A 20,617-nucleotide genomic window follows, 5' to 3' on the forward strand; every position below is an offset into this window, starting at 1 on the left:
GTGAATGGAGGGACGAATGGAGACGTGTCGTCTTCAGCGATGAGAGTCGCTTCTGCCTTGGTGCCAATGATGGTCGTATGCGTGTTTGGCGCCGTGCAGGTGAGCGCCACAATCAGGACTGCATACGACCGAGGCACACAGGGCCAACACCCGGCATCATGGTGTGGGGAGCGATCTCCTACACTGGCCGTACACCACTGGTGATCGTCGAGGGGACACTGAATAGTGCACGGTACATCCAAACCGTCATCGAACCCATCGTTCTACCATTCCTACCCTGGCCAGCAAGATCTCCGGATCTGTCCCCCATTGAGCATGTTTGGGACTGGATGAAGCGTCGTCTCACGCGGTCTGCACGTCCAGCACGAACGCTGGTCCAACTGAGGCGCCAAGTGGAAATGGCATGGCAAGCCGTTCCACAGGACTACATCCAGTATCTCTACGATCGTCTCCATGGGAGAATAGCAGCCTGCATTGCTGCGAAAGGTGGATATACACTGTACTAGTGCCGACATTGTGCATGCTCTGTTGCCTGTGTCTATGTGCCTGTGGTTCTGTCAGTGTGATCATGTGATGTATCTGACCCCAGGAATGTGTCAATAAAGTTTCCCCTTCCTGGGACAATGAATTCACGGTGTTCTTATTTCAATTTCCAGGAGTGTATACTGAAGGCCTCTATGAGGGGGCTGATGACTTGATAGAGGGAGAAATTAGAGTCAGTAAGAAAGACACAGGAACCCAGTATTAGAGTCGGAATTTAACGGCGCTCTGGAAGACTTGAGATAAAATAAGGCAAAATGGAAACTTATCATCTGAATCATGGATCACGAAGTAGAATAGGTCAAGGAATTCTGCTACGCAGCCAGCAATCGATGATGGACGGAGCAAAAAGGACATCGAAGTCAGACTAGCACAGGCAAAGAGGGCATTCCTGGCCAAGACAAGTCTGTTAGTATCGAATATAGGCCTTAATTTGTGGGAGAAATTTCTAAGAATGTAGTTTTGGAGCACAGCATTGTACAGTAGTGAAACATGGACTATGGGAAAACCGGAACAGAAAAGAATCGAAGCGTTTGAGATGCGGTGCTACAGAAGAATTTTGAAATTCAGGTGGGCTGATATGGAACGAGGACGTTCTTCGCAGATTATGCGAAGAAGGAAACATGTGGAAAACATTGAAAAGACGAAGGGTTAGGATGATAGGACATGTGTTACGGCATCAAAGAGTAACTCCAATGTTACTAGAGGGAACTATAAAGCGTAAAAACTGAAGAGAAGACAGAGATTGGAATACATCCAGCAAGTAACTGAGAAAGTACGGTGCAAGCGCTACTCTGAAATGAAGAAGTTGGTGCAGGGGAGGGCCGCAAACAGGTCAGAAGACTGATGACCACCTCCACCCCCTCACTTTCCCAAAAAATTAAAATAAAATCTACTCAGGTTGTGCGTGTTTATGGCAGCGGGCTTCAGGTGAAATACAGATTAAGTGGCAAGTGTAATTTGTTGGAAGGCTGGTATAAATATTTTGGAGTAATATTGTGACAAAATGGGTTTTATCTTCTGTGGTGGGGTAAAACATATGGAGTTTTCCATGTGGAGAGGTGTATTGATGGCGTGGATGGAATAGTCAGTTCCAGTTTTATAAAACTGGATTTTGCCTTACACTTTTAGTCTAGGATGACTGGTTACCAATAGGTCTCGGGAGGCAGATATTAATGCCTCAATATTGTTTCAGAAGGCGATATGATATCCCCCATGAGTAAAGGACGAGCGGTTCACAATTGTGGGCCATTGTCTGTTACCTGCCCAGGATAGCCAAGATCGTTGACGCGTCGCTTCCAGGGCTCGGAGCGGGGAGTGTGGCTCAGTCTGAATCCACTTAGCGGATTAAGGACGAGGGGTGTTGAGCCGGCCAGCTTGTTTGTGGGTTTCACTAGGTGAATACTAGGTGATACCTGTGCCCCGCTTAAAATACATGTTAAGCAAATCCCAAGACGGCAAACAAATCGCAACACCAAGAAGGAGTTGTGCAACATAAACGAAAGTTGGTAGACGTCTTTCTTTTCAGATCTCGCACCAGTCGCATAAGAGTGATGGTAGTAGCGCCACTATGAGGATGCAAATCGGGTTTGCTTCAAACAAACGCTGTAACGGCCGTGAGCGTTAGTTACCTTTGACATTGCTGTGGTGAGTTGATGTTGGTCAACAATAAATTTCCGGCGACAAAGACGCCATTATCAACACCGTAAAAGTGCTACGCTAAGCTGGATCTTCCTTATGTGATACTGCAGAATGCGCAGGAGTGTAGCCACTGTACATGTTCAATCACGAGAATGTACAGTCGCAAAAGTCAGGACTCCACACGGTCTCTTGGCTCTACCTGGAGAGAAGACCATCGTTTCCGGTGTATGGCTCTGGCTCAACGTACTGCATCTGCAACAGTTGAGCAGCAGTTGGCGCCACAGCGACACAACGAACTGTTACAGATCGGTTACTTCAAGGGCAGTTCTGAGCCAGAAGCCTTATAGAGAGCATTCCACCGACCCCAAAGAACCGCCATTGGCGTCTTCAGTGGTGTCAAGCTAGAGCTCATTTGAGGGAGGGTGGGGGTCTGTTGTGTTTCCTGAAGAAAGCTGGTTCTCTATCGGTGCCAGTGATGGCCGTGTGTTGGTTAGAAGGAGGCCGACTGAGGGCTTGCAACCAACCTGTCTGGATGCTAAGCACACTACATCTACACCTGGAGTTTTAGCCTGGGGTGCGATTTCGTATGACAGCAGGAGCACTCTTGTGGTACTCCCACGCACACAGACTACAAACTTGTACGTCAGTCTGGTGATTCGGCCTGTCGTGTTGCCAGTCATAAACAGTATTCCAACAGGATAACGCTCGCCGTCATACCGCTGTTGAAGCTAAGCTCTACAGAGTGTCGACATGTTGCCTTGGCCTTCTAGTTCACCACGTATGTCCCCATTCGAGCACATGTGGCTCATCATCGGACAACTCGATTGTCATTCACAAACAGCATTAACCGTCCCTGTATTGACCGACCAAGCGCAACAGGCATGGAAATCCATCCCACAAACTTGCATCCGTCACCTATATAACGCAGTGCATGCACGTTTGCATGCTTTCAATCAGTATTCTGGCCTTACACCATTTATTAATGTAGCAGAATTGCACATTTACAAAGGCTTGTCTCGCGCTTGCATTAACCTGTGAACTTGCAATTTTCATCACTTAAGTATGTTACCTAGAATCATGTATTCCTGAAATTTCATTATGCTACATTAATTATTTTTTAGTGCTACGATTTCTTTCCGCCAGTGCATGTAGAAAACTTTCACGCATTTTCACGTACGATTAGCTCTATGCGCAGACAGATGAGACATGCGGTTTAATTTTGGGGTATAATAAGAGACTTATGAGAGGTGTCTAGTCTCTTCAGATCGTTAATCAACAGCAGCAGCAGCCACTGCCTCTAAGCTATTTTTCATAACATCAAAGGGTTGATATCGGGAAACTGCTGTGCACAATGGTACATTTGATCCTCATGTGTAAAGAAGTAATCAACAGTTGCGGGGATTTTGAGAATGCATGTACAAGAAACATCTGAGTAGAATTGTTGCAGGTGCACATTGTGTTTGGCTCTGTAATTCAGGATTGGAGTTTAGTTCCCTTTCAACATTCTCAGCTATGATGTCTGGGTCTTTACCCTTGATCACAGCAGAGAGTGTTAGTTGGAAATGTGAGAGGTTGTATCTGTGCAGGATCTAAGGGATCAAGGGGTAACAAGCAAGTGTGGGGACCAGAGGTTATGCTGTTAAGTACAGTATGTGCAACAGGAGGAAGTTGAGAATTGAATATTTTCGTGATGAGACAGTCTTGTTATTGGGTTTTGAAGTCAGAAAGATATTTCTTGTTATTTCTAAATGTTTGTATTAACGATCTTTGTATCAGTTCGTATGTGATAAAATACTGTGTGGAAGTTTGTTGCTTGTGGACACAATTAACTTGGTACTGCTTGTTTTATATGTCGTATGACGTGTGGCTCTGCTAGAACGTTTAGACAAGATAACTTAAAAACACGGTTGCTTGCTGGAGTAGAATTTCATACAGCAAGATGACCTGCCCGCATTGTGGTCAGTTTCATGAAATACAGCCACTGGTGAATGATGACTCTAGTATAGAGGAGATCGATGCCGCTATGGCAGATGGTTGTTGGTGAGAATGAAACTAGTGAGCTGCAATTAACGCTGCTGTCTACCGGTAAAACATTTGCATTGGTGAGGTTTCGGTATATGATACCGTAATGGCTGCTACAGAAATGAAAGCGGCTGAGTTTCGAGGCTTCATCGTCAACGATAGCTATTTGACATTACTGTTGGATAGAGACTTCCACAATTTTATGGTCTTCCGCTGTAACCATGCATGTTTCTTTTGCGTTTATTTGATGTCATTTATGTACAGATACGTAGTATCTGGAGAAAAGAGAACCACTTGTACGAACATCAAGAGCTCAGATGGAAAACCGGTTCTAAGCAAAGAAGGGAAGGCAGAAAGGTAGGAGTATATAGAGGGTCTATACAAGGGCAATTTTACTGAAATGGAAAAGGACGTAGATGAAAATGAGATGGGAGATATGATACTGTGTGAAGAATTTGACAGAGCACTGCAAGACTTAAGTCGAAACAAGCCCCAAGGAGGAGACAACATTCCATTAGAACTACTGATAACCTTGGGAGAGCAAGCCCTGACAAAGCTCTTCCATCTGGTGAGCAAGATGAATGAGACAGGCAAAATATCCTCACATTTCAAGAAGAATGTATTAATTCCAATCCCAAATAAAGCAAGTGTTCACAAGTGTGAAAATTACCGAACTATCAGATTAATAAATCACGGCTGCAAATTACACGAATTCTTTACAGACGAGTGGGAAAACTGGTAAATCCGACCTCGGGGAAAATCAGTTTGGATTCCGTAGAAATGTTGGAACACGTGAGGCAATACTGACCCTACGACTTATCTTAGAAGATACACTCCTGGAAATTGAAATAAGAACACCGTGAATTCATTGTCCCAGGAAGGGGAAACTTTATTGACACATTCCTGGGGTCAGATACATCACATGATCACACTGACAGAACCACAGGCACATAGACACAGGCAACAGAGCATGCACAACGTCGGCACTAGTACAGTGTATATCCACCTTTCGCAGCAATGCAGGCTGCTATTCTCCCATGGAGACGATCGTAGAGTTGCTGGATGTAGTCCTGTGGAACGGCTTGCCATGCCATTTCCACCTGGCGCCTCAGTTGGACCAGCGTTCGTGCTGGACGTGCAGACCGCGTGAGACGACGCTTCATCCAGTCCCAAACATGCTCAATGGGGGACAGATCCGGAAATCTTGCTGGCCAGGGTAGTTGACTTACACCTTCTAGAGCACGTTGGGTGGCACGGGATACATGCGGACGTGCACTGTCCTGTTGGAACAGCAAGTTCCCTTGCCGGTCTAGGAATGGTAGAACGATGGGTTCGATGACGGTTTGGATGTACCGTGCACTATTCAGTGTCCCCTCGACGATCACCAGTGGTGTACGGCCAGTGTAGGAGATCGCTCCCCACACCATGATGCCGGGTGTTGGCCCTGTGTGCCTCGGTCGTATGCAGTCCTGATTGTGGCGCTCACCTGCACGGCGCCAAACACGCATACGACCATCATTGGCACCAAGGCAGAAGCGACTCTCATCGCTGAAGACGACACGTCTCCATTCGTCCCTCCATTCACGGCTGTCGCGACACCACTGGAGGCGGGCTGCACGATGTTGGGGCGTGAGCGGAAGACGGCCTAACGGTGTGCGGGACCGTAGCCCAGCTTCATGGAGACGGTTGCGAATGGTCCTCGCCGATACCCCAGGAGCAACAGTGTCCCTAATTTGCTGGGAAGTGGCGGTGCGGTCCCCTACGGCACTGCGTAGGATCCTACGGTCTTGGCGTGCATCCATGCGTCGCTGCGGTCCGGTCCCTGGTCGACGGGCACGTGCACCTTCCGCCGACCACTGGCGACAACATCGATGTACTGTGGAGACCTCACGCCCCACGTGTTGAGCAATTCGGCGGTACGTCCACCCGGCCTCCCGCATGCCCACTATACGCCCTCGCTCAAAGTCCGTCAACTGCACATACGGTTCACGTCCACGCTGTCGCGGCATGCTACCAGTGTTAAAGACTGCGATGGAGCTCCGTATGCCACGGCAAACTGGCTGACACTGACGGCGGCGGTGCACAAATGCTGCGCAGCTAGCGCCATTCGACGGCCAACACCGCGGTTCCTGGTGTGTCCGCTGTGCCGTGCGTGTGATCATTGCTTGTACAGCCCTCTCGCAGTGTCCGGAGCAAGTATGGTGGGTCTGACACACCGGTGTCAATGTGTTCTTTTTTCCATCTCCAGGAGTGTAGATTAAGAAAATGCAAACATATGTTTCTAGCATTTGTAGACTAACAAAAAGCTTTTGGCAATGTTGACTGGAATACTCTCTTCAAATTCTGAAGGTGGCAGCGGTCAAATACAAGGAGAGAAAGGCTATAGACAATTTGTACAGAAACCAGATGGCAGTTATAAGAGCCGGGGAGCACGAAAGCAAAGCAGTAGTTGAGACAGGGTTCTAGCCTATCTTCGCTGTTATTCAATCTGTATACTAAGCAAGCAGTAAAGGAAACACAATAAAAATTTGGAGTAGTAATTAAAATACATGGAGAAGAAGTAAAAACTTTGAGGTTTACCGACAACATTGTAATTGTCAGAGAAAGCAAAAGATCTGGATGAGCAGTTGAACGGAATGGACAGTGTCTTGAAAGGAGGATGTAAGATGAACATCAACAAAGGAAAAAGAGGATGATAGGATGTAGTCGAATTAAATCAAGTGATACTGAGGGAATTAGATTAGGAAACGAGACACTTAAAGTAGCAGATGAGTTTTGCTATTTGGGGAGCAAAATAACTGATGATGGTCGAAGTAGAGAGGTTATAAAATTTAGACTGGCAGTAGCAAGGAAAGTGTTTTTGAAGAAGATTCAAATGGCTCTAAGCACTATGGGACTTAACTTCTGAGGTCATCAGTCCCCTAGAACTTAGAACTACTTAAACCTAACTAACCTAAGGACATCACACACATCCATGGCCGAGGCAGGATTCGAACCTGCGACCGTAGCGGTTGCGCGGTTCCAGACTGTAGCGCCTAGAACCGCTCGACCACCCTGGTCGGCTTTTTGAAGAAGAGAAATTTCTTAACATAGGGTACAGATTTAAGTATCAGGAAATCCTTTATGAAAGTATTTGCATGGAGTTAAGTGAAACATGGACGATAAGTAGTTTAGAAAAGAAGAGAATAGAGGTTTTCTAAATGTGGTGCTGAAGATTAGATGAGTAGATCTCGTAACTGTTGAGGAGGTACTGAACAGAATTGGGGCGAAGAGGAATTTGTGGCACAACTTGACTAGAAGAACGCATCAGTTGCTAGGACACGTTCTGAGGCATCAAGGGATCATCAGTTTAGTACTGGAGGGAAGCGTGGAGGGTAAAAATCGTAGAGGAAGACGAAGACCTGAATGCACTAAACAGATTCAGAAGGATGTAGGTTGTAGTAGTTACTCGGGGTTAAAGAAGGTTGCACAGGATGGAGTAGCATGGAGAGCTGCATCAAACCACTCTCTGGACTGAAGACCACAACAACAACAACTTAGTATTCTCAGTCTTCTTATCACTCATAGCCACACAAAAAACTACGTTGTTCCATAAATCTACTAATCTTATGATTAAATGTCCCGTCCTCCGTCATTTCATTTTCAGTAAGTCGTAATTACATCTTCTGCTCCAGTCCTACCCTTGATTAATTTGGTTGTTTATTTGGTTGTCTTACCCAACATTCATACTTTATTAGCCGCCAAGCAACATTTGGTTTTCAAATAGTTTTCGCATTAACAGGCAATGTTCAGTGTCATAGACCAAAACTATTACGAATATTGATTATAATCTTTCGTTTCAGACATATCTGAAGCTTGGCTTAAAAAACAATTTTTAGCGTAATTCATTGCTTGACAAATGAAGTGAAGCACACATAAGTCACGGTTGGATGTCTGTGTAACTTCGTACACGTACACGTCATCCGCAAGTTTGTAAATGATTAGAATTGGAATTCTCTGTAGCAGTTGCAACGGCCACCAGTGTGCGTTAATGTTGTTCGTGTTCTTACAAGGCCTTGTATCATGTATTAGGGAGTGAACAATGTTAGATATTGAGCGATCACTGTGAAAACCACGGAGAAGCCGAGTTCTCGAGTGAGACAGTGTTACAAGCACCTGTCAGCTTTTGGAAGTGGCCTCATTTCGGTCCCTGGCCGGTTGGTAGAATTGAGGTTCGTGGGGCATTCGGCTGTGACAATGGCCGATGTTGTATTGCATGGCAAAATGGGGGCAGGCATATTTGTCGTCGCCGGCCGCTGTGGTCGAGCGGTTCTAGGCGCTTCAGTGCGGAACAAAGAAGCTGCTACGGTCGCAGGTTAGAACCCTGCCTCGGGCATGGATGTGTGTGATGTCATTAGGTTAGTTTAAGTAGTTCTAAGTCTAGCGTACTGATGACCTCAGATGTTAAGTCCCATAGTGCTTAGAGCCATTTGAACCGTATTCGTCGTCAAGATTCCGGTCAACCACGTCTGACCACCACAAGGGAGGGTCGCCGTACTGTGCAACAGGCACGTAATAGCCGCTTCTCATCTGCGACAGCCATCAGAGAACAAGCAATGGACTCACTGTAATATTCTATTTGCCATTCCACATCATTGGTCGGAGACCAGCGGCTGAACTATGGAATTACCGTGTCATGCCGTTAGCACCACAACACCGACTTTTGGAGTGCTACCGTGACCGGAAAGCATGAACTGCTGATGAATGGCGTCGCATTGTATTCAGCGGTAAACTGCGGTTCTGCTATACCTGCATAACCATCGTCAGCAAGTATGGCGGCGGCGTGGGGATAGGTCTCATTCTCCCAATATTTTCGAGAGACATAGCGGTTTACTTCTGGCAGCATGGTGTGGAGAGCAGTGGGGTATGACCTCAGGTCTCGGCCAGTATCGACTGAGAGAACCCTGAAAGTACAACGGTACCTCATGGACATCTTCATGCGTTACCGCTCGTGTATCGTCGTCCTATTTTTCAACAGGACAAGGTTTCTCACAACAAGACAAACATCTGCGTTCGGAGTGGTGTCATGACCGGGAATCCTGGACTGATGATTGGCTCCGCAATGTATTCAACGATAAATTGCGTTTCTGCAGTTTCCTGGATGACCATCCATCATGGCAGCGACATGAGTCGTATCTTCATGAACTGCATGATCCTGAGGTATTCCCGTGACCAGAAGTATCCCCAAATTTGTCCTCTATGGAACATTTTTGAGACCATCTAGGGCACCGACTGCGTCCCAGAGCCACTATCCAGGTACGTGCGACAGTTTACCTCAGTAAAGGATACAACGGCTTCACGATTCTCTTCCCAACATAATCAGAACATTCATTCAGGCCAGAGGGTGAGCAAAGTGGGATTGTACTGCCATTTTCTTTTCAAATTTGGCTCGAATTTGTGATCGTCTCAATAACGACACATACCCTTTCAACTCGTGAAGTTTGCTTTCATTCTCTTCCTCCCTTCTGGATGATTCGCCCTTTTTTTGTCAAGCAGTGTAGGTTCTGTGACTTCGTTGCGAATATGAACAATTTTCATTTTGATATGTCGATTATACATAATTATTTCCATAATATATGCTTTTCGAAGCTACTTTTAAACTTAGTAAGTAAACTTTTGCCATTAGCTGCTGTTAATCCACGCTAAAAGCGAACAATATAATTTCATGAGGGAAAGGAAGGTGTTCTGGTACGTTCCATTAATAAATTTCTATTATTACTATTCGTTTCGTTTTAAGGCTGCTAACAACAGTGCTGGTAATAAAGAATGTCCTTGACAGACTCCTCTTTCAGTCAGAATTTGTGATTATTCCCATATAGGGAGAACAGTACCACTGCTTGAATCAATGCCCTGTTTTCCAAAAACGGATAGTACGACTATGCACGTTTGTTTTGAATTATTTTTCCTCCAGCTTCAATACCTTATTAAACGCCGTCGTCTTCAAACGCTTTTCCTTTCGTTCTATTTAGAACTTCTTCATCTTGAGGAGTATTCTATAGTTTTAATTAGTTGTGTTTATGATTCGTTTAACTACTGCAACCTACGACCTCCTGAATCTGCTTAGTTTATTCATTTCTTGGTCTCCCTCTACGATTTTTACCCTGCACACATCCCGCCAGTACTAAATTGGTGATCCCTTGATGCCTCACAATGTGTCCTACCAAACGATCCCTTCTCCTAGTCAGGCTGTGCGACAAATTTCTCTTTTCCCCAATTCTATTCAGTACCTCCTAATTAGTTACATGATCTACCCGTCTAATATTGAGCAGTCTTCTGTAGCACAATATTTCGAAAGCTTCTATTCTCTTCTTGTCTAAACTGTTTATCGTCCATGTTTCACTTCCACACAAATACTTTCAGAAAATACTTCCTGACACTTAAATCTATATTTGATGTTAACAAATTTCTCTTCTTCGGAAAAGCTTATGTTGGCTCCCAAATCACAAACCTTATTTACTACTTTAAGTGTCCTCCCCCCATGAACCATGGACCTTTCCGTTGGTGGGGAGGCTTGCGTGCCTCAGCGATACAGATGGCCGTACGGTAGGTGGAACCACAACGGAGGGGTATCTGTTGAGATGCCAGACAAACATGTGGTTCCTGAAGAGGGGCAGCAGCCTTTTCAGTAGTTGCAGGGGATGATTGACTGCACTGGCCTTGTAACACTAACCAAAACAGCCTTGCTGTGCTGGTACTGCGAACGGCTGAAAGCAAGGGGAAACTACAGCCGTAATTTTTCCCGAGGGCATGCAGCTTTACTGTATGGTTAAATGATGATGGCGTCCTCTTGGGTAAAATATTCCTGAGGTAAAATAGTCCCCCATTCGGATCTCCGACCGGGGACTATTCAAGAGGACGTCGTCATCAGGAAAAAGAAAACTGGCGTTCTACGGATCGGAGCGTGGAATGTCAGATCCCTTAATCGGGCAGGTAGGTTAGAAAATTTAAAAAGGGAAATGGATGACTTAGAGAAAGCTTTTGACAATGTTGACTGGAATACTCTCTTTCAAATTCTAAAGGTGGCAGGGGTAAAATACAGGGAGTGAAAGGCTATTTACAATTTGTACAGAAACCAGGTGGCAGTTATAAGAGTCGAGGGACATGAAAGGGAAGCAGTGGTTGGGAAAGGAGTGAGACAGGGTTGTAGCCTCTCCCCAATGTTGTTTGGTGTAGGTATTAAAACCCATGGAGAAGAAATAAAAACTTTGAGGTTTGCCGAGGACATTGTAATTCTGTCAGAGACAGCAAAGGACTTGGAAGAGCATTTGAACGGAATGGACAGAGTCTTGAAAGGAGGATATAAGATGAACATCAACAAAAGCAAAACGAAGATAATGGAATGTAGTCGAATTAAGTCGGGTGATGCTGAGGGAATTAGTTTAGGGAATGACACACTTAAAGTAGTCAAGGAGTTTTGCTATTTGGGGAGCAAAATAATTGATGATGGTCGATGTAGAGAGGATATAAAATGTAGACTAGCAATGGCAAGGAAAGCGTTTCTGAAGAAGAGAAATTTGTTAACATCGAGTATAGATTTAAGTGTCAGGAAGTCGTTTCTGAAAGTATTTGTTTGGAGGGTAGCCATGTATGGAAGTGAAACATGGACGTTAAATAGTTTGGACAAGAAGAGAATAGAAGCTTTCGAAATGTGGTGCTACAGAAGAATGCTGAAGATAAGATGGGTACATCACATAACTAATGAGGAGGTATTGAATAGAATTGGGGAGAAGAGGAGTTTGTGGCACAACTTGACAAGAAGAAGGCACCGGTTGGTAGGACATGTTCTGAGGCATCAGGGAATCACAAATTTAGCATTGGAGGGCAGTGTGGAGGGTAAAAATCGTAGAGGGAGACCAAGAGATGATTACACTAAGCAGTTTCAGAAGGATGTAGGTTGCAGTAAGTACTGGGAGATGAAGAAGCTTGCACAGGATAGAGTAGCATGGAGAGCTGCATCAAACCAGTCTCAGGACTGAAGACCAGAACAACAACAACACTTTAAGTGTCTCATTTCCTAATCTAATTCCATCATACAAAGTATAACAGATATCTTCGAATACTTGTATCACCTTCCGTCTCCTCTTCTTTGTGTTTCCTTCTGACATTTTAACTAATGAATTCTGATGTCAGTCTAATATAAATACATTTCGTTTCCTTCAAACTGATTACTAGTTTGGTCTCCCAGCAGTGGGTTAAACGGAAATGGCGAGAAAGTGTAATAAAGGAACCTACTGTATATCTGGTGATAGAAGTAGAATTGGGATGGGCGTGGATCCCTGATGGTGGGAGGTATGTTGATGACTTGACCTACATTGTTTGTGTCTAAAACGTTTTTATCAAGTTTGTATTCTGTATTAAACATTCTCAGATTTCCTGTCGTGTCAGTTCAGGAAAGAACCTCGAGCATTCGATAGTTACCTCCATCGTCATTCCTCAGGATCAACAGACTGTCAAATTTCTGATTGGTCAGTTATTACGTCATGCTCTCGCTGATGTGAAATCAGTGTTCTCCAACAAAAGGAAACGTGAAAATGTTGAAAATTCAAGTGATGAGCCATAGACTGCGTTCCTTCCCCTCTGCGGTGCTACGTCCTGCAAAATAGACAGACTCCTGGGAAGACAAGGTATCTGATCTATTTTCCGACATCCTAGGAAGATAAATGAGGTACCACACCTGTTAAGGACAGTTTCAGCCTCAGGATTTCTGGGAGTTACAACACCTATTATTAGCCGGAAGCAATTCCATCGGTCAATCCATCCGCACTGTTTCCGACCGCTATACAAATCATCAGCGCCATATAATAAAGTCGAGAACTGGAGAAACCTGCAGCTGCTTGGTACAAGCTCATAAACAAATATAAAATACTGTTTGATTAAACAAAAGTTTTCTTCCAGACTGCTACATACTGGGACTCTGTAGATGAAGAGACGATAGAAGCGAGAATGTGTGAGAAAATCTTCGGCCGTGACAGTGGATGTAACATTAGAGGTGCATGGAAGCGATTTATCGGAGCAGAGAAGAGCCAGAGATATTCGTCGCTATGTTTATTCTACGGCGGGAGCGGTGGCGCCACCAGCGTAGACATTGACACCGTCTGCGACAGCATGACTTAATTACCAAGCAATCTCAAGCCATCTTTGGGCTATACAAGACCGCCACAGCAGCAGTTTGACAGTTAGTTGTTCCTGACGAAGACGAGGAGCTAATCGTCGAAATCTCGAGGTTTTACCCTGAACTGACACGACCAGAAGTCCGAGAATGTTTTACACAACAAGTGCCATAGCGAAAAACTTCGTTCTCAAATTTACGTGTTGACCTTCTGATTTTGGGCTACGCTTGAAACGCTTAATCCAATAAAGAAAATCAGTTAACATCCTGTGACTGTTATAAGCGACCTATCAGCATTGGTTACAATTTTTATAAGTATCAGTATGGTCGCAAACCTCAGACACGATTTTTAGTCCTATTTAAATCAAAATAATTAATGAACTGACAAGCGGTTCTAGGCGCTTCAGTCCGGAACTGCGCGACTGCTACGGTCGCAGGTTCGAATCCTGCCTCGGGCATGTATGTGTGTGATGTCATTAGGTTAGTTAGGTTTAAGTAGTTCTAAGTTCTAGGGGACTGATGACCTCCGATATTAAGTCCCGTAGTGCTCAGAGCCATTGAAACAATTAATGAACTCTACAAACATGTAATTGTCTCTGTGAAAAGGGACATCCCTCCAAGTCTAAGGGCTCCATTATTTTATTTTTTTTTTATTTCCTCTGTTGTTATTCTGCCTTCGATTTTCTTGTCACTCTTCTATGCACATTGCTACAATTAGTCGTACTACTCATAGAGTTTCATTACACTGTTCGCGTTTCATATTTAACTGTTGCATAAATATTTGAAGTGTAGCTTGAGAAACGATGTTTGTCTACAGGATTTCTCAGTACTGAGGACGAGGTGATCCCTGGCAACGCAGGCCTGAAGGACCAGGTGATGGCCCTGCGGTGGCTGCAGCAGAACGTCGCAGCCTTCGGCGCTGACCCAGAAAAGGTCACAGTCGGCGGGGAGAGCGCTGGCGGCAGCTCAGCGGCCCACCACCTCATATCGCCCAGCTCCGCAGGTGAGTCAGATTCCCATCCTGCCTCGTTAAAACTAAGGAGAAACTGAAGTAATCTGCATAGAGTATTTCGTGCTGTCCTTTCTTACCGATTTAGCAATATTGCTAGAATTGCAAGAAATATGCTGCAGCTACATTTCACGATCTAATCCACACAGCGAATGCTGCAGAGACAACACCACGAGTTTTTAAATTTTTTAATGCTGTTGTAGCCGAGATTGCTAATGTACGTTACTGCACTGGAGTACGACCTGGTATTGGTTTCCACTAATGACTTCGTTCCTAAATGCATGTTAAAGACTAAACTTTCTCTTCCTGGAGGACACCGGATAGTGATAAAATTTTACTTACCATATCCATAAAATAGTTAAGAAATAAATTTCTTTTTGCGGCTACATGCCGCTACATTGAAATCCCCCGCCACAGTAGATTAGAACGCCTCTGTAAGAGCCAAAACAAAATGACCTTCCTTATCGATAAAGTGAGGTGTCGTACGCTAATCGGTTTTTTGCATTTGAAGGGGAACAACGCTGTAACATTCTATGCTGATTACGTCGAAGTGCATGGCTGCAATCCACCATCATATGACACAGTAGTTATGGTTCAAATGGCTCTGAGCACTATGGGACTTAACATCTATGGTCATCAGTCCCCTAGAACTTAGAACTACTTAAACCTAACTAACCTAAGGACAGCACACAACACCCAGCCATCACGAGGCAGAGAAAATCCCTGACCCCGCCGGGAATCGAACCCGGGAACCCGGGCGTGGCACTGTAGTGAGGTGCCGCAGGAGCTGACAGTGTACTCAAACAAGTTTAAATGAAAAAAACGATATTTTGTCAATGGATCGAGTGATTGATTATTTTGTAAAAATATTTAGTTTATTTAAAGACGCAGTCACATTCTTATGACAGTCATAACCGGTTTCGGCCATACAATGACCATTTTCAGATTATAAAGGCGGCATACACTGAACACAGGTTCATGCGTTGTTAAAAGTTTGACAACGCATGAGCACAATGAATACAGGTGTGTTCATTGTATGCCATCTTTAGAATCTGAAGATGGTCTTGTATGGCCGAAATCGGTTATGACTGTGTCATAAGAATGTGATTGCATCTATGAACAAACAAAATATTTTACAAGTTTGAATGACGTAGTTATCTGGAATGTAGAATCATCGACGGATGTGGAAGTTAACTTCAATTGTGTCCCAGGGAAATGTGTCGGATCCTTACTGTCTTTGTTGAATATTAATGAGCTTGCAGTCAATATTGATAGTAGATTTTTTGCAGATTATTTAGTTATCCATAATGAAGTACTGGCAGTATAAATATTCAGTTAGATCTTGACAAGATTTCAAACTGGTGCAAAAAGCGGCAAATCGCTTTACGTGTTCAGAAATGTAAAAGTGTGCTCTTCACAAAACTAAAAAACGTTCCTATGACTAGACTATTAGTGATTTAGGGCTGGAATCTGTCAACGGTGATCACATAAGCTCAGTCGTGGGTAAAGCAGTTGGTAGACTTTGCTTTATTAGTAGAATACAGGGGAAATGCAATCAGTCTACAAAGAAATTTGCTTACAGATCTCTCATATGATTTATCCTAGAATATTGTTGTAGTATGTGAGATCCATACCAAAGTGGACTAACAGGGGATATTGAATGCATACAGAGAAGGACAGTACGAATGGCCAAAGGTTTGTTTGGTCCATAGGAGAGTGTCAGAGAGATGCTAAAGAAACTTAATTGGCAGATTCTTGAACATAGACATATAAAGTTCTGAGAAAGCCCACTTAAAAAGTTTCAAGAACCAGCTTTAAAACATGACTCTAGGAATTTACTACAACCTGTTACATATCACTCCTGTTAGGATCATAAGGATAGGATCAGATTAATACCAGCACACATGGTGGTCTAGGGATGACAGTGGCACAAAACAGGAAAAATTTAATTATTTTTTATTTGCTTATTTGAAAATAATTGTAACTGACATTATTATCCCAATTTTTTTCTTTAAAATTCTAACTACAAATGGCATAAAAATTTAAATTGTAAGCAGTTCCTGTGGACCAGGAAAGTATAGCATTAGAAGGCTGTGATTTTTTGTATGCAACACAGCAGTGTTGTATAGAAGGCTGTGGAGCCATTTTGTGGTCCAAGCAGTGAGGTATAGAAGGCTGTGCTGCTTTGTAAACAAGTTTTGCGCTGTTTAGTGGAATTTGAGAGAAATTGGATTTATTGTGTCATTCTTTGTGCAAGGTTGAATATATTGATTGCTTTTTACAGTGCCTAAGCCTGGTAAGGTATTTAAAAAATATAGTTAGTCTCATATTTGCAATGTAAAGCGGAAAACTGATGTTAAGGTTAGAGTCATGTCTGCAGATGCAAACATTAGTTTGTCTCCAAGTGCATCTAAACTAAAACTTGAGAAAGGTACTGTGACAGAAGAAATAAATTATGACATAAAGATAGGTTTCAGAATTGTGGATCTGGAATTGGCACTTAGAAAAGCCTGTAAGCGCTATTTTTTTGTAGAAAATGTGAATTTGGTGAATGATGGAAGGAGAGAAGGTTTGGTTTGCACACTGCACATTTTATGTTAAGACTGTGATTCTGACACACCATTTAAGACATCGAAGACATGGAAAAGCATGTATGAAGCCAATATGAGATTTGAATTGGACTAAGATGTATAAGAATTGGAAGAGATGGCAGAACCCCTTTACATGATATTACAAACATACCAGGTCCTCCCCTAAAATTTACTACAATGAACACTACTCTCCTCAATGCAGTTACAGAACAAAGATGAAGAGAGCATAAAAATGGCAGTCTAGGTGGCAATTCAAGAAAATTGTCATGCAACTAATATCAAAGATACAGCACTTTCCTGTGACAGCTCTTGGATGTAGAGGGAGTGTACGTCACTGAATGGAGTTTTAAGAGTCATTAGTGTCGACACAGGACAAGTAGTAGACTTACAGGTGATGTCCAAATAATGTTCTGCATGTTCCTTGCAACAAGAAATATAATGATGGAGGTAAGAGAAAAATGAGAAAAAGGGACCCACATTCACTGTTCGCTGATAGACGGTAAGTGTTTTGGTCTTTTAGCCAATATTTATACAGATAGTGCATATCGATACCCATTCACTAGAGCATGCGAGTCGTTTAGGAACAGAAACCTCAGAGTGGGGAATCTCTGTGTGGAGGAGCCTCAAGACGTACGGATTTATTACCGTGTGTTATTGTTCTGTGGCTTTAAACCTTTCTTCGTACGGTTATAGATTGTCTCGTGACTAAATGTTTTATTTTTTACAATTACTTTATGGAATTCAGTAATGGACAGTCAGTTCCACAATAAAGTGTACATCATAATTTTAAATGTAACGTGGTCTCGAATCTGTACTCAGTGGGTTTTTGCACAGTGTATAGATAAACAGGGTGAGAGTTGAATGTTTTGTTTTGTCGATAGCACTTTAAAATTAGTGCAAAATATCTGAAGCGTCACGAGGCAGTGCAAAAAATTGCAGTGTTTATCAAAAAAGCCGTCTGAGTTCCGTTAAGAAGTTATTTGGTTCGAACGAGGCAAACTGGGTGCTTCAAGAGGATAACGATGCGAAACACGTTAGCTGCCTCTGTATAGCGTAGAAACAAGACAATGGGGTGTCCCACGATGGATTGGCCTGCAGTGTTTCCGAATGCAAATCCTATCGCAAATTTTTGGTCGTGTATTAAGATGACGCTTAAAGGAAAGCCAATATGTACTTCGAAACAGCTGTCATGTAAAATCAGGACGATATGAAGATCGTTACCGAAAGAATATGCAGAAAATCTAGTGAAAAGCATGCCAAAAAGGTGCAAACCTATATTCGATGATGGCGGCAATTGAACTATTAGGTAAATGTGCAATTAGTAATTACATGTATTTCCATGTAAATATATGTTTATAATAGTGTCTTTTATTTCATAAAGATATCGGCGTCACTTTCTTGTGGAACTGACTGTATAATCCACCATACACTGGTCCAGATGTGTGGTGAAATATTCCAACTGTGTCACAGAGGATTGGCAATAGACTAGTACTTTATCTGCCACTGCGACTTCCAACAGGCCTCTTCCGGTCAGTGACCATAGAGAGCGGTGAGTCAGTCTCTCCTTACGGCGTGACCAGCGTAGCGAGAGAGAAGGCGTTCCGCCTGGGGCAGGTCCTGGGGTTCTCCACCAACGACTCCAGGGAGCTGCTGGACTTCCTGAGGACGCAGGATGCGCATGAACTCGTGGCACACGACGCGGACGTCCAAACAGAAGCTGTGAGTTTTCTGCCTAAGTGGCCGCCTGCGAACGCTATACGCAGTATATGGACCTCAAACAAGTGCTTTAAACTGATTAACTTAAGTTTCAGCTTTTTTATATAAATCAATATTTTAATGGTTTGATAGTATTCACCACTTATACCTACGTTCTGGTGCTCTTTTCTTCTTTGCATAACGACTATATTCAAAGTTGTGATAATGTGTTTCACAGACTGTAATATTTTCATGGTCGTACAATATTCCTCTGTACTCTATCTGGTCAGCTGTTTCCAGATAATTAGAGGCATAGTACATTAACTTATTTCCTTCTATGGTAAATATTTTTTTGTTTTCCTTAAATATTCTTTGTATAAGGAGCGATCAAAAAGTTCCTGTTCGAAGGCCGTGCAGTGCATACTTGGTATGTCAATGAGGCAAAAACGCCGTAAGCACTGAGCCAATTGTTCAGATGTGTGTGAAATCTTATGGGACTTAACTGCTAAGGTCATCAGTTCCTAAGCTTACACACTACTTAACCTAAATTATCCTAAGGACAAACACAAACAGCCATGCCCGAGGGAGGACTCGAATCTTCGCCGGGACCAGCCACACAGTCCACGACTGCTGCGCCCCAGACCACTCGGCTAATCCCGCGCGGCGCTGAGCCCACCGACGCACCATATTGAAGATACTCGTTTGGTTAAACACCGTGTCCTGCTGCGTGAAAAAATCCGTATCTGTCTGCTGTACATCCTCGTCAGACAGGAATTGTCGACGCTTCAAGGCCTCTTTTAAGAGACCGAAGGCTCGATAATCGCATGGGGGAGAGATCAGTTCAATAGGGCGGATGTTTTAGGGTCTTCCACTTCAGTTGGCACTACTTTTGGGTTACGATATTTGCGATTTGGGGACATGAGTTATCATGAAGCAGCAACACTCCTTGTCGCAGCAATGGTGGTTTTCGACAGACGAGCTGCCCTGTACACAGTCTTCACTCTCCGGTGAATGTCAACCAGTGTTCATTCTTCGGCACCCGAGAAACGAATAACAGCGTGTTGGTCCTTCTGGATGCATTTGGTAATCACGTCGCCATAATTCTGCATCTACTGCACGCACATCGGAAAAATACAAATGCCACACTAATTCCTTGCCTACATGTCGATGCTTATATACCCACATCGAAGTCGTGCTGCGTTGCGTACACGCTGCAGCAACGCCCTCAAATGAAACTTTTTGATCACCCCTTATAGTACCTCACATTTCATACATTATCTGCCCGCTTTTAAATACCGCTCTATGGCAAGGTAATAAAAGCTGCCTAAAACAGTACTCCGATCACTTCACTATCATAGTATGTTGTAATAATGGAATAACCACCTACTTGGTTTGGCCATAATAAAAACTTAAACAGCTATTCGATACAGTTGGATAGGCGTGTGAAGAATGGGATCACAAGTCGCGAGATTTCCGATCGTTTGCTGTATAAGAGGATAAGTCTCTTTTGTTTTTTATATATTTCTCCTTCTTAGTTCAAATGAAAGGATAAATTCTTTGTTTATTATTCTTTATTGTTTTGATGACGGCCCTTCGTTACTTCCTTGTTTAATGTCACAGCATAGTTTGCCGTATCCCAAAGGACTCATGAAAATGCAAAACTGCAAGCAGTATAAAAGTTCCCTTTTGACATGACAATTCTGCCGCAGTACTTTCGTTCTGAATGATAACAGCAGTTACTGAAAGCGCAAGATCGCTCTGAGAATACATTGCAGCTTTTCACAGCGGCTATTTACATCTCTGATGATTTCTGTTTTATTGGCATTATTAGGCCGAGTTCTGAGACATGCTTCCGCGCTTAATGTTTCGTGTCCTAACGCTGGAGACTTTCACAGATCTATTAAGCTGTAGTTGATTTTCAAACGTACACAAGCTCAATAAGCTATACTTTTTATAGGTAACTACGCAAAT

The 20,617-nt window shown here is 43.5% G+C and overlaps 1 protein-coding gene across 1 annotated transcript in view; it reads left to right on the top strand.

Moving 5' to 3' along the window:
• Window positions 1-20,617, top strand: part of LOC126153953 (venom carboxylesterase-6-like) — a 127,972-nt gene that overhangs the window by 56,628 nt on the left and 50,727 nt on the right. The window contains exons 4-5 of the mRNA XM_049916104.1: window positions 14,169-14,354; window positions 18,471-18,670. Coding sequence (XP_049772061.1) covers window positions 14,169-14,354; window positions 18,471-18,670 — 386 coding nt within the window. The remainder of the gene's footprint in view (window positions 1-14,168; window positions 14,355-18,470; window positions 18,671-20,617) is intronic.

This window comes from Schistocerca cancellata, chromosome 2 (genome assembly GCF_023864275.1).
Source record: "Schistocerca cancellata isolate TAMUIC-IGC-003103 chromosome 2, iqSchCanc2.1, whole genome shotgun sequence".
Taxonomy (NCBI): Eukaryota; Metazoa; Arthropoda; class Insecta; order Orthoptera; family Acrididae; genus Schistocerca; species Schistocerca cancellata.